The 13,658-nt window shown below is 45.4% G+C and overlaps 1 protein-coding gene across 3 annotated transcripts in view; it reads left to right on the forward strand.

The window, feature by feature from the left end:
• The first annotated feature begins 382 nt into the window (after positions 1-382).
• The window catches only part of HSPH1 (heat shock protein family H (Hsp110) member 1), a 571,713-nt gene continuing 558,437 nt past the window's right edge, over positions 383-13,658 (forward strand). For 2 of the 3 annotated variants that reach the window (XR_011194596.1, XM_069202180.1), the window contains exons 1-2: positions 383-845; positions 8,823-8,880. Coding sequence is in view for 1 of the 3 variants with exons in the window: in XM_069202180.1 (XP_069058281.1) it covers positions 739-845; positions 8,823-8,880 (165 nt within the window). In the remaining 2 variants the exon portion in view is untranslated. Of the gene's footprint in view, positions 1,374-8,822; positions 8,881-13,658 lie in introns of all 3 variants that reach the window. The other variant, XM_069202181.1, reaches the window with a different exon arrangement.

Consider the following 13,658-nt stretch of genomic DNA (forward strand, 5'->3'; position numbering starts at 1 on the left):
AAGTCCCCAAGGCTGTCCCTGTCCCCCCCAGAAATGTATTGTCTCCTACGCCCCTGATGTCACTTACGCTACCCCTGGCCTTTTGGTGAATTGCCCTCCATGAGAAAAGTGTGCGCATTTTATCAGTACCTAGCCACATAGTGATGCATGCTAAGGCTTTGAATGGGTTCGAATAGGCTGTGTAACCTGAGCGCCGCAACTGGTACACAATGAAGATGAGATTCTTTGGGAGCCACGAAGGTCGTTATTGGAAATGGGAAGGCGCTGAGCAGCAGTGAAATCTGTGCGCTGTACGTGAGGAGGAGCATAAGGCGGGGCTTTGAGCAGTGCAGACATTGGGCGGAGTTTGAACAGCGAGCAGGCGGGGCTCTTACTGCGCTGTAATTCCCTGGTGGGTGCTCCGAGACCTCAGCATCAGCTGGTAGACAGGACCCGGCGTCCTGTTTCCTTGACAACGCCCCGTGTCACGCTCAGCTACGGCAATTATTGGTCAAGTTAGTTCCAGAAGGCTCGAGACGACGGAAGGGGCCGGCGCACGTGGAACTCGGGTAGCGGCTTCTGGAAAGTTCGTGCAGATCCGTAGCGAGCTGTTAAAGGCGGCTCGTTCACGACACGAGCTGCTACTGATCGGGGATCAGTGGTGAAGGGAAAGTGCTTGGGGTGGGCAACTGAACGTGTTAGTGGACGAGGCTCTTGCTGTGGTCTTCCAGTGGCATCGCTTCGGGATCAGCTGTCGTCATGTCGGTTGTCGGCTTTGACTTGGGCTTCCAGAATTGTCACGTTGCCATCGCGCGTGGTGGCGGCATCGAGACCGTGGCCAACGAGTTTAGCGATCGATGCACCCCGTGAGTGTTATCTGTCATTGATGGGGATGGGCATGGGTACCGGCACCAGTAGAAATCTTTGCTTATACATGCCGCAGCTCGGCTGCCACTTACAGGCGGCGGTTTTCACGGCCAGGAGCCTGTCATACCTACTCCTCCGTTCTCAGCGAGACTCCACTGGAATTTTCCAGATAGTCTGAACTGAGCATTGCAGGTTGAAACCCTTGCAAGGAGGTTGCACCGCACATGGGAGAGGTTCCACTGCCGGTGAGAGGATGCTTTGCTTCATGTAGAAGGGTGCTGCACTACACTTACGAAAAGGGAACACTGGTGTCGATTTGGGAGTGAATACATTGTTCGTGGAAGGCGACTAAGCTAGTTATGGCGAAATGAGATGCGTGGATGCTTACGGAAAGGGATGGCCTCGTGATGGGGGAATATTGGTGGCCAGTGGAATACTGATGGCGACGAGAGGGCGGTTTGATCCCCGTAGAAAACAAACCAGTTCCATTAGCTGTGCCAGTTTATATATTGGCTGAGAAGAAAGAGGTTGGTGTCAACTCGAAGGCATAATGCAGGTTCTAAGAAAATAACAAATGACGTACTTTGATCCCCGCGCTGCTGTTAAATGGTTAATACCCACGTTATGTCCAGATAGCACAATTCACGTCACAAAGGCAATATTTACTACCCTTTAAAGCTTATATTTTTATTTTATTCTCTATTGCGAGATATCTGATTGCTTAGGTGTTATCACGTGTTGACGTTTCTCGAAATCTTTGAATGTTATTCCCACAGCAGACTTTAGAGCTCCTTCTGCTGTCCGTTGGCAGCTTTACTGCCCCTTCTGTGCCCCATCTTCCTCGTTGTACCCAAGTAGAGTTAATGAAACTTGCAGGGCACCTGGTGCAGATCAGCGACTATGTACACAGCACAGCTGCTACTGGTGTTTCATCCCTTGGCTGTTCGACTTGGTATATCATTTGCAGTTAGTAATCAGGGGAGGAGGAGGAAGTTGGGGGGGGGGGGGGGGGGAGGTGGCGTTCCCAGTTACGCTAACAAGTGGCAGCGTGTCGAAACAGGGTATGTTGCCAAATACCGGATGAACAAAGTCACTTCTGTTAGCTTCCAATGGTAAGGAACACCTTACTCACGTGGTAGGAGGATGAAGTTCGCCTCTGTGCCGCAAACGTAGACTTTTTTTTTTTTTTTTTTATTGTGGTACCTGAGCACCCCCTATGGTGCAGTGCTGGACGGGGAGTGTCCTAAGAGAACTGACTCAATTTTTCTAGATTTGGAAGGTCATAAAGATGCACGGGTGCAAATAAATCTGTGTTTTAAGAGTTTTAGACAATGACAATATCTTAGAAGCAATGTTTACGTCCCTGTGGTGGTGACGTTGGTTCTGATGAGTACTCCTTTTTTGCTCTGTACTAAGTAGTTCTCCATTCAAGATTGTTATACTACTACAGGTCCATGCAGTTTTCCGGAACACAGGATGTGGAAGCCCTGTGTCTGGTGTCACAGCTGAAGGCCATGCCTAGTAGTTAATTCGAGTTGGAGCAAGGACATGGGGGGTAAATACAGACCACGATTTGTATCCTGTTTACAATAAGTGCAATCATGAAAAGTGGTTACTGGATTTGGAGTTAGTTTTCCTACATGTTATGTCTAAAGAGGAGGTGCAGGGAACTGAAGGTTCTCCAGAACTATAGTTTATGCAATATCCCAATTAATTTAATTAATAATTTAAAAACAACCAACTAATTTAAAGTTATTTTTTTTTAAATAATCTGTTAGATACTTATTTTAATTGTATTAAATGCAAACTGGGATAACCTACAGAAAATAATTAGAAACCTAGGTTACTAGAGAAAGTCCAAAAACAAGGTACTAAAACCCTAAATATAATAGAATCCTAAATTCAAGAGCTTTCATCTAGATCAACAAATGAAAGATTGTGAGCACAGCGAAGCGGTTTAATTATTGGCTTCCTACTTGAAACTTAAACACGTGAAGCAGAACTTGTCAATTGAAGACAAGTCTGGGAAAACTCACACAGAACCACATGAAATTGCTGATATCTTTTAAACCGCCTGTACTGACTTGTATTCGAAGACAAGAATATAAACTTTGTTGAGTGTGAAAAAATATCGGATTGATCTTAATCCCCTTTTCTTCTCAGATCTGGAGAGGTTGATTTTAAATGGTCACTTCATTGAAGCTCACAGCAGTTCCTGGGGGAAAAACATGGCAAAGCTCCAATGCGGGATGATGGCTTCATACCTAATTTCTATAAGTCTTTCTGGGATCATATCAAATCCTCTTTTTTAGAAATATTCCAGTACTATAGAAATTCAGGCAAATTCAAATGTTCTGCTGCAGAAGCTCTTATATTTATTATCCAGAAAGTAAGTACACTTCTAATCTTTCCTAAAAAAAAAAAATACATTAAACTGTTTTTTACCCTCAGCAGTGTAAAATCTGTGCTAAGGTTTTAGTCAACCTTCTTGAGGAATAGATTTCAGTCAGTCAGGTTTCAGGAATAACAGGTATTCCAATGACAATGCAAGGTTATTTTGTTATGTTCCAGGAAGGACAATCTATGCCACTAACCAGCAGTGGCAATTGCCTTTGATGCTGAAAAGGCATTTGATTAAGTTGCTTTGCCTATTCGCAAGGTAATCCTTAATAAATTAAAATGCATACTAACTTAATTAAAATGGCAATGACCTTGTACAACCCGATTGCCAGAGCTGGGACAAGTGGTGCTATAGCCGAACCTTTCATCCTCAAACAAGTTACTCAGCAGGGCAGACCTCTTACATCAGTACTTTACTTTTTAGTAAGTAACCTTCTTTCTCCATTTAACAATAATAAAAACACTACAGGAATCTACTTTTAATCAGAGCCTCAATAAAATCTACGTTCTGTGCCAACAACATCTTCTATTTTCACTGAACATACTACCTCTGCTATTTCAACCTTGTAAGCAAGTGAGAAATCAATATTTATGTTAAACACTAAACAGAGATAAAATGGAATACATACCACTGATAACAATATGTACTAGAGATGTATTTTGCCCACTTGGCTGTTTTGGCTGTCAGGCTTTATAAAATATCTTGGCATCGCCTTTAATGATGTTATTGAATTAATAAATAAGGAGACTTTATGAAATAAGTTACCTCATGTATGAGAAAGTCGACCCCTTAAGTTCCTAACATGAGGTAAAATTTAAACCATAAAAATTATGGTTATCACAGTGCTTAACTACTTAAATAGCATGGTGACAGTAAATGTTCTACCTTTCAAAGATTTAGATTCTGTTCTAAACAGCTTCTTGTGCAATTCCCGAGCACCCGCAACAGAGGCAAAAAGGTGTGAGGTATCTGCACCTGCCAGTCATTAGCTCACCTGAAGGAGTATCAGGGAAAGACAAAAGGGCCACCTTCACCTAGAGGCTTTCTTACGTTTTGCAACAGATTGCAGTTTCCACCCTTCGCCCATATATCCACCAAATAGCAGTGATCAAGCAGACTATTTAGCAGCTCCTAACTAACCAAAGGCAGCACTGCCTCCATCCCTCACTTCTCCATGCCCTTCCAGGTCACAGGACAGGCCCAAGACCTCTCACATTAAAGGACAGGCACAGGCCTCTGCACATACGATTAGATTAGCATGATGCCAGGGCCAAAATAAAGTCAGGACACCAAATATACACACAGTAGGGCATAACAGCATGGTAACATGCCTATTTACTATGCAGGGGCCATTGCCTTTAAACAAGTTGTCTTTTTGTGTTAACAAAATAGTGGAAGATATTGCATTACGATCACATTGGCTTTTTATCTATCACTTACCTCACTAATTGCTTCGCTCATGAAATCCAGAGGACAAGTCATTATTACAAAAACTCTATTGCACTGATTTTTATATTCCTGTCAATAATACAATGTTGTGTCTTCGGCTGTGTGCAGCCATGCCCTGCGAACAACCCCGTGTAACCACCCAACCCTGAATGCATAAGTCTCTGAGTGGGTCTGTGAGTGTGTGCATGAGTACCTTAGTAGGTCTGTCAGTGAGTGCATGGGACTGTGAGAGTAGGTACATGAGTCTTGAGTGCGTCTGTGTGTGAGTGCATGAGAGTCTGAGTGTTGAGTGCATCTGTGAGGTGGTGTGAGTGTCTGTAGGTGTGTCAGTAGCTATGTGAGTGATTCGGCCACAAAACAAACCCCACCTGCCCTTTTATCCAACAGAAGTCCAGAGTTTTGCACAAAATAACTATACAAGTGGAGTTCTTTCTTCCTGCTTGGGTAAATATCCAGTACGTATTCTACATTAAAGCAGGGTAGTGGACTACGAGGAAATGTTTTCCGCTGCCTTGTGTGTGTTTGGCAAAGGGATTGACTTGTGCATCTTTCTCCAAAATTCTGTGATAACATGAATCCTTCCATAGAGAGTCCAACGAGACTACAAAGATGTACATTTCCAACAAACCAGGGTCCTTCCTTCCCTCATCTTTATGATGTAAGTGCTTCTTTGTTTTGTGGAGCTGTCTTCATATTCACCACAATAAATAACATGCCACCATAATCAGCTGCAAATGCACTGCAGGCCTTTTTGTAAGCTGTCCATCATCCTGGCAAAAGACAGGAACACCTATCAATATTAATGCAAACGGTGGAGGGGAGCCACGTGGCCCCTCTCTCCGGACTGATTTCAGCCCCGGGGACTCAATTCCCCAGGGCACACCACAATTCAGTGGGGGAGTGGGGCTACATGGTCCTCTGTCCTTGGGCCAATTTCGGCCCCGGGGCCCAGCCATGTCTCCTGGGGCACCCATTGTGCATGATGGGGACCCTGGGGAGAGCCTCAAGGCCCCCCGCAGTCCCACACGGTTCCCCTCCTCTTGCGGGAGGCCGGCTTTGCTGTTGCATGCAGGGAGCTGCTAAACATGCAGCTCCCTGTGTGCAGAAGCAATCGTTTCATTTCTTTCTTTTCCTGCATCTCTGCGGGCAGGGAAAGAGTTGAAACCCCTGCTTCCGGTGGTCTGGAGCACTTTGACAGCTCTTGTGTGCTGGAACCGGAGTGTTTGCTCTGACTTGTCGTGAGCTGTCAAAGCTCCCACCGAGTCAGAGCAAACTGCTATGTCACAGGGGTGGTCACACTCTTTAAAAAAAAAAAATAATAATTCTAGTATTTTACCCTGGGAGGTGGTGGTCCATGGGGTGCGGTACGGGGGGCGGGGGGTTGGGGGAGTGGGTGTTGGTGGCATTCCCCGGGGGGTGGGAACTTCAGTAACTCCCTATTATAATTCACATATTTTGCCCCGGGGAGGTGGTAGTCATAAGGTAAGGGTGTGGGGGGGGCACATGCCCCCCCCCAACATACTATTTACTTTAAGCCCCTGGGGAGGTGGAGATCCCTGGGGCATAAATAAGCCTTTGGAGGGAGGACCCGTGCACCCCCTCCATTTTATTTTAAATTACTGCATACTCTCAGGACATGGACCACCTGGGGGCTTGAGGGGGGAAAAAGTGCAGGATCCTGCAGTTCTTTTTTTTCTTCACTGTTTGCAAACAATGTTTTTTGTTTTTTTAATACTTTTTTGCCTGGCAGGGTCCCTAAGGGACTCCTTGACCACAGCTAGAGGGTCAGGGTATTCATGTCCTGCTCTCTTTTACCCCCCCCCCCCCCCCCTGTATTTGGTTAGGGATTCAGCTGAATTACAGTTCCTAGATGGCTGTCAACACTTCCTGGTTGAAGTGTTGGCAGCCAATCAGAGCTCTGCTTTCCCTGCACAAGCTCATTTTTCGCGAAGTCGTCTGGGAGGAACAGTGGCCTTAGAATTACACATTTGGATTTCCTTAAACTTCTCAACAGCTACTGAACGGATTTACACCAAATAACACAACTCAAAATCAGCGGAGCACATCTTCCATTCTGCTAAATTTGGTGTAATTCACCCAGCGGTTCGGGCTGTAGTTGTGTTCAAAACTCCTATGGGAAGTAACATGGGGGAAACACTCCACGCCCCCCCTTTTTTTTTTTTTTTTCTTCCTCGGCCCCTACTTTACAGATCACCACAAAACGTTGCATGTGCAGCAAGAATTACTAGCACACTTTTTTGGGAAAATTTTGTGAAGATCTGTCTGACGGCACCAAAGCTATAGACAAGTTAATAAACGCTTTTCCTATGGAAACACGGTCTTAACTATAGCTACCTACTGGCGACTGCCTGTAGGTAATGTGTATATATGTGTGTGTGTGTATATATGTATGTATGTGTGTATGTAGATGTGTGTGTGTGTGTGTGTGTGTATATATATATATATATATATATATAAGCTCCACTGTGAGTGACCGCATTTTGTTAGTTCACAAGGCGCATACCACGCAAAGCTTAGTCCAGTGCCAGAAGCTACTGTGTTAATGTGTGCGTTTTGAGACCAAAAAACATTGCTTTTTGCCAGTGCTCATAATTGTGAGGGCCTGGCAGCTCCCACAACAATCGATTCATAAAAACAATGTCAAAGCAAGATATGCATTGACAAAACCAAAAGCCTGACCACCAATGTCAGACCTGTTGGCTTTACCAGTGATTGTTTTTTATGTTTCCCATATTTTTTTATTTTTTAAGCTGGTTGCACTGTTTTTTCCAGAAGAATACTTTTGGGAATACTAGCATGCATCAATACATTTTAATATATGATGTGTCAAAGGAAGGATACCTAAAATTTCACAGTAGTTTAGTAAAATGTTTTTTCCTAAGTTACATTTTTGTGAACATTCAGTTTGAAAGCAGACTCTTCAGTCTTGTTTTCAAGCTTCTGCAAATGTTTGGAACTAATCCGAGAGTGTCCTTGGAGCATTATACTTGGCTTTATATTGTTAAACTTTGCAAACGTGTGTACATATTTTTATACTGGGACCACTGTCGGAAGTGCAGCTCGAGTTTACAACATTTCCTTGGAGTGCTCACCCTAATAGTAAAGGCATTGCAATAATGAACCATAAATACAAGTTTGAACAGCATTAAAATATAGACAGAGTTATTACCTTAACAACGGACAATGTCATTCCCTGATCCATAATGTGGTACGTAAACGGGCAGGCAAAGGGTTTGTGCTGCAGTGAGTTGAGCCTACTTGTCCCAAGTACAAAATAGACCAGACAACCTGTCTTTGACCCCAATCTTTGGAGCCAGGCTATAGGAATTCCACACATCTGCTTGAGGTTCTATTTGTTCCCTAAGGTAAACTGAAAGACAAGGACTGCTGGCAAGCCATTATTTACATTGTAAATAATACAACTAAAAGGTTATCTGGATACAAATACAGCTAATACTAGGAAAATACACTAACAGTGTATAACACTTCTTTTGAATGTAAATTGTGCCACCCAGTGAAAACCCAATGACAAACAACACTTGCGCATAGTTAAAGCGATAGGCACAAACTTGACTAATATTAGATAAGTAAAAAGTACGGGTAGTATAGAATATGAATAAGTGAAAATAGGCTGTTTTTCATATAAATTAATGTTTAATTTAAACTTTAAACTCTCTTAATCTGTTAAGTGTGGCAATTTGGGATAAGCCACTTCCATTGGCTCTGCACTATTAATAGGTCCAGCTAATGTGCACAAATCATATGTGCATGGTTTAGTGAATTACATAAAGCCGGGTTAATGACTTTGCCGTGGCATTTTTTTTTTTTGGCGGATGCTGATAATCAGCAGCAAACATTCATTTTTTTTTTTTTTCTTTTTTTCTTTTTACCAATGCGGAATAGAATCAGCAAAAAGCATTGTTCAATCAGTAGGTCTGCACTGGCAAAACGAAAAGGTGTCTTCTTGGCTTTGCCAATCTTGTTTCATACAGAGTGCTTGTGCGGTATTTACTTCAGCGTTGTAGAATATGCTGCAAACCATGTAAGTAACAGTCAATGAGAATGTTGACAAGTTGTTCAATTTTTGTCTTTTTTTTCCTTTCAGGGCAGTTATATCTTTTGGATCCAAAAACAGAACTATTGGCGTTGCAGCCAAGAACCAGGTACAGTGAGTGCTTGTTTTCTTAAATGTTTTTGTTCACTGTCACTTTAAATAGACAAGTTGGTCAAATTTTAATTAGTGTTAATGCAGGCATCAAAAAGGGCAGTTTTAGGTTCTTCAAGGAAAGACCATTTTGCTAGTATCAACAAAGTAATCAATAGATGAATACACACTCAGCCCCACTTATTGAATTCAACCTTTTTTCGTAGCGGAGGAAGTCTTGTTTGTCTTCATACTGATATATGTTTGTAGAATAATTTTTTTGCTTTCACCAAACTATTGAAATAACTTAAATTTCCAGGAGAGATGTATTGCAGCCTTGTGGGCCACTTTGTTCAGTAGCTATTTTTGTGCAATTCTTCATTGACTAGACAAACGTGCATCTAACCACAAATGGAGCCAGTGAGCTCACAGTTTTAGAAAATGTGAGTTGTAATATGATCTGCTTAAATTGACTAGCATATTAGAGGCTAAACTGTTTTAACCACTGCTATATTAGCTGTGTAAAATGTATTTTCAGAGCGATAGTGGTCAAATCGGTCTAAAAGATACACCGCATATGACTCTGTCTTCATCTGCTCAAAAAGATATTGAAATATGTAAACATCTTACATTGCTTTCTCAATCAGATTGTTTCTCTACCAGTTTACTTTGAGGCACCATTTACTGCTCAGGTCACTTTTTGATGGATACATTTACTAGCTGATTTTCACCTTTCCAATCCCCCAAGTGTCTGACTGTATCGAGTAAAGTTTTAATATCGTGCCTGCGCCAACAGGGAGTACCATGACCCCAGATTGACTCTGGTGCCTCCCCAGGTAGGATATCAAAGAGCCATATATGGTGCCACCCGGTTGCTCTGACATCAGTTGCTTTACACAGTTCACATTTTCACTTCAGTTTGTAGTTGCAGTTCTTTTTTTATAGATAAATGTGCACCTCTGGCAAAACCATAAACTAAACGATGTTGCTCCTCTGTGATCATTTTTTGATCCCCATCATGTCTGCCTTTGAAGTTTAGATTCTGAACACATCTCTTGGAGTGGTTATGGTTACAGCTTCATGCACTAGATGGCTAATGAGTGACGGGAGAGGTCTTCCTTTTGCCTCGGTCCTGCAATGACTAACTTAGTAATCGCCTTTCCATATCCTGCTCTTGAGACTGCCTAGAAGAAAGGTTTCTATTCTAATAAAGACCTCCCATGCGGATTACGAGATGTACCAAATTAGGGACTCCCCTTCATCTCAGTGCCGCTCCTGGTCATGGGACAGAATGCCTAGTTGGAAGGTCCATTCCCTAACCCTGACCTTGCTGGTGTCTTTGGATTTTTTTCCTGTTCGGGAGCACATGAGACCGTTGCAAGAGCGTGGCTCTGTTCTAGCTCAATGGGCAGTATTGCCAGACCCTATTTTCTGTCTACTGCGGCTGACCCAGTCGGGTGGAAGCTTTCAGGTAGGCAGTGTTGGCTATTTTGACTTCTGGTTCCCTCTTGGGTGGCTTCAGGTACCAAGGTGCCAACAGGATTTTCAGTCTTGCATCCACTAGTAACTTCAACACTGGTACTAATTTTTTTTGACGCTCATGAAAACGTTCTGACCATGAGGGCACCTGTTTTTCTGCTGAAGGTCTTATGTTGTTGGAGAGTCACTGCAATGTTGATATCATCCATTTTTTGGAGTTACCTTGAACGGCTTTGGAGAGAGTGGAATGTACAGAAAATCAGCCTTATGTTCCCTGCTGATCATATACAAATTCTGTCAGGCGCTCTTGTGCGGAAGAGGACAGTAGTGATGTGGACATCCTACCTTTTAATTAGGAACCTCGTAGCCTTTATTTACGTCTTCATATCTAGTGACTTCAGTTCTATTACTGAGGTTGATCGTGGTTTCGATTGAGGGTCATTTCAGAGGACATATTGTAGTCCTGTCCCAGGAGAGGTTAAGGCTTACAAATGGCTTTAAATCCTCTAGCCTAGTTTCTCCATATTCCAAACCTTGGTGCCTTCTAGTGAGGCTTTCCTTTATCCTATTATGTCTACCTGAATTAAGCCATTCTGACCCGCAACTGGCAAACCGCCAAAAACCCGACAACAACAAAAGTCCGCCACACCAAAGGTCAGCGGGAAACTGGCGATTACCAAACCTCCACCGTCACGCCAACAGAAATACGCCCATACCATTCTGACCCACAAATCCCCGCAGCGGTCTTTCAACCGCGGTATTCCTTTGGCGGTACACACCGCCGCGCTCAAAATACACACACCTTTACAAACCACTACCACATTGGACAAATCAAAATACACACACCTGAGACACATACACACACCACTCCCACACACCCATTTAAATATAAAACACACACACCCAGAAACCCTTACGACCACAATTGCGACTGAAGGACAGAGAGAGAGAGCACAGCATAGAGTAGACCATCACACAGAGGCAAATCACAACATCACCCACACAATTTCCACGCACAAAACACCATACACCACCACACTCACCACACTCTACAACACATACACCACCCCTCACCTCATCCACACGACCCCATGGCACCCCAAAGACACCCCAGGTTCACTGACGCAGAACTCAGGGTCATGGTGGAGGAAATAGTTTGTGTAGAGCCCCAGCTCTTCGGGGCACAGGTGCAGCACACCACCATTGCCAGGAAGATGGAGCTATGGCAAAGAATAGTGGACAGGGTCAACGCTGTGGGACAACATCCACGCAATCGGGACGACATCAGGAAGCGGTGGAACGACCTACGGGGGAAGGTGCGTTCCATGGTATCAAGGCACAACATCGCGGTGCAGAAGACTGGCGGCGGACCCCCACCTACTCCCCCAGAATTCACAGCATGGGAGGAGGAAGTCTTGCACATCCTGCATCCTGAGGGCCTCGCAGGAGTAGGCGGAGGAATGGACTCTGGTAAGTCACTACTTCATTCCCCCCACCCCACCTGCATGCCAAATCATACCCCCACCCTCACCCCCACCCCCATCACACCAACTCCTTGCAAATGGCTCACCATCACATCCCACCCATCCCAAAACCTAGCCCTGCATGCGTCCCCAAAGCATGGACACCCATCCCCAAAGCATGCCCACTGCACACACCCATCACCCCCACAAGCCACCGTCACAAAAGCCCCCACAAGGGAATGCCAGCACTGGGGTACACGGCCACCCACCCATTACACGAAATGCCACACACAGAAGCAATAACCATACTCTTATACCCCTGCAGGACCCGAATGCCACCACACCGCCACGGAGGGTCCAGAGATGTCCATCCCACCCCCAGAAGAGGCCCCCAGTGATGACAGCAGCTCTGTCTCCCTGGACCCAGATGACCAGCCCGGCCCATCGGGGACCTCAGGACAGTCGGTTCCCCACAGACAGCCACAGGCTACACCAGACCCAACCCCCTCTGGGAACACCAGCACAGCTCCCACCCAGCGGGCCCATGCCTCTGTCTCCAGGACACTTCAATCAGCGGTGTGTCCACCACTACAGGGCACCCAGGTTGACCCACCACCCCAACAACAACAGGGACCTGGGGGCAGTGGTAGTGGGCACACCGTCCAGGGGACAGAGGCCCAAGGAAACAGGGGAACTGGGAGGGCTGCTGTGCGACAGGGGGGGGGACAGGCCCAGGGAACCGACTCTCCAAGAGGCCCTCTCCTCCATCATGGGAGCATACCACCACTCCCAGGAGACGATGGCTACGGTACTGGCCAGGTTCCAGGAGATCCAGGTACTGCAGGAGGAACAGTACATGGGGTTCAGAGAGGAACTGAGGAACATTAGTTCCGCAATGGGGACCATCGTCGTGGCCCTTAACCAGATAGTCACCACATTGCGGGACCATGTGGCACCACAAAGGGCCCCCGTCACTAGCCTGGACCAGGAACAGCCTACCACCTCCGCCGGCGCTAGTGGACAGGAGGCCCCCACACAACGACAGGCCACTAGAACCCCACCTCCTGCAGAAGAAGAACCACCTCGCAAGCGGAACCTGAGATCTCACAAGAAGACAGAGTAGGATGCCAAGACCCCCGCCAGCAAACGATACCCCCTGATGTCATCCCACTGTCCCACATTGTCACCCTGTCCAACCTTGAACTGCCCCTGCTCCATCCTTCCACAGGCATATGGACAATGCACCTGTGAGACTGAGAACTGGACTCTGCCATGGACATTACTCCACCATCACCATTTTACAATCATGTTCCTAAATGTAGCACTTCAATTAAATCACTTATTGCACTTAAAAAATCTGGAGTCTGCTTGTATTTTGAACAAATGTATTAGACATAACGGTGCAGAAATGTTCAGTTACATTGTGATGACAACATACCACTGTCACACAGCTGTAGTCCATGGGCAAACAAAGCAGAGGTCACGCAGTGGGGCCCACAGCTCAGAAAACGGAAGGGAAAGTCACAACTCAGTTAACAGGAACTGGGGGGGAACTCAGACAGTAGAGAGGCAGGAGACTTTAAGTAAATGTAAAATGGAGTGGTTGATTCGTACCTGTGTGCTACTGAAAATACTGTTGTATCACTGTGTCCCTGTTGTCTGTGTCGTCCCCGTCGTCTTCCTCCTCTTAACTCTCCACAGGCTCCACAGCTGCTACAACACCACCATCTGGACCATCCTCCTGCAGGAAAGGCACCTGGCATCGCAAAGCCAGGTTGTGAAGCATACAGCAGGCCACGATGATATGGCACGCCTTCTTTGGTGAGTACATTAGGGATCCACCTGTCATATGCAG

This window comes from Pleurodeles waltl, chromosome 8 (assembly GCF_031143425.1).
Source record: "Pleurodeles waltl isolate 20211129_DDA chromosome 8, aPleWal1.hap1.20221129, whole genome shotgun sequence".
In the NCBI taxonomy this organism is placed as follows: Eukaryota; Metazoa; Chordata; class Amphibia; order Caudata; family Salamandridae; genus Pleurodeles; species Pleurodeles waltl.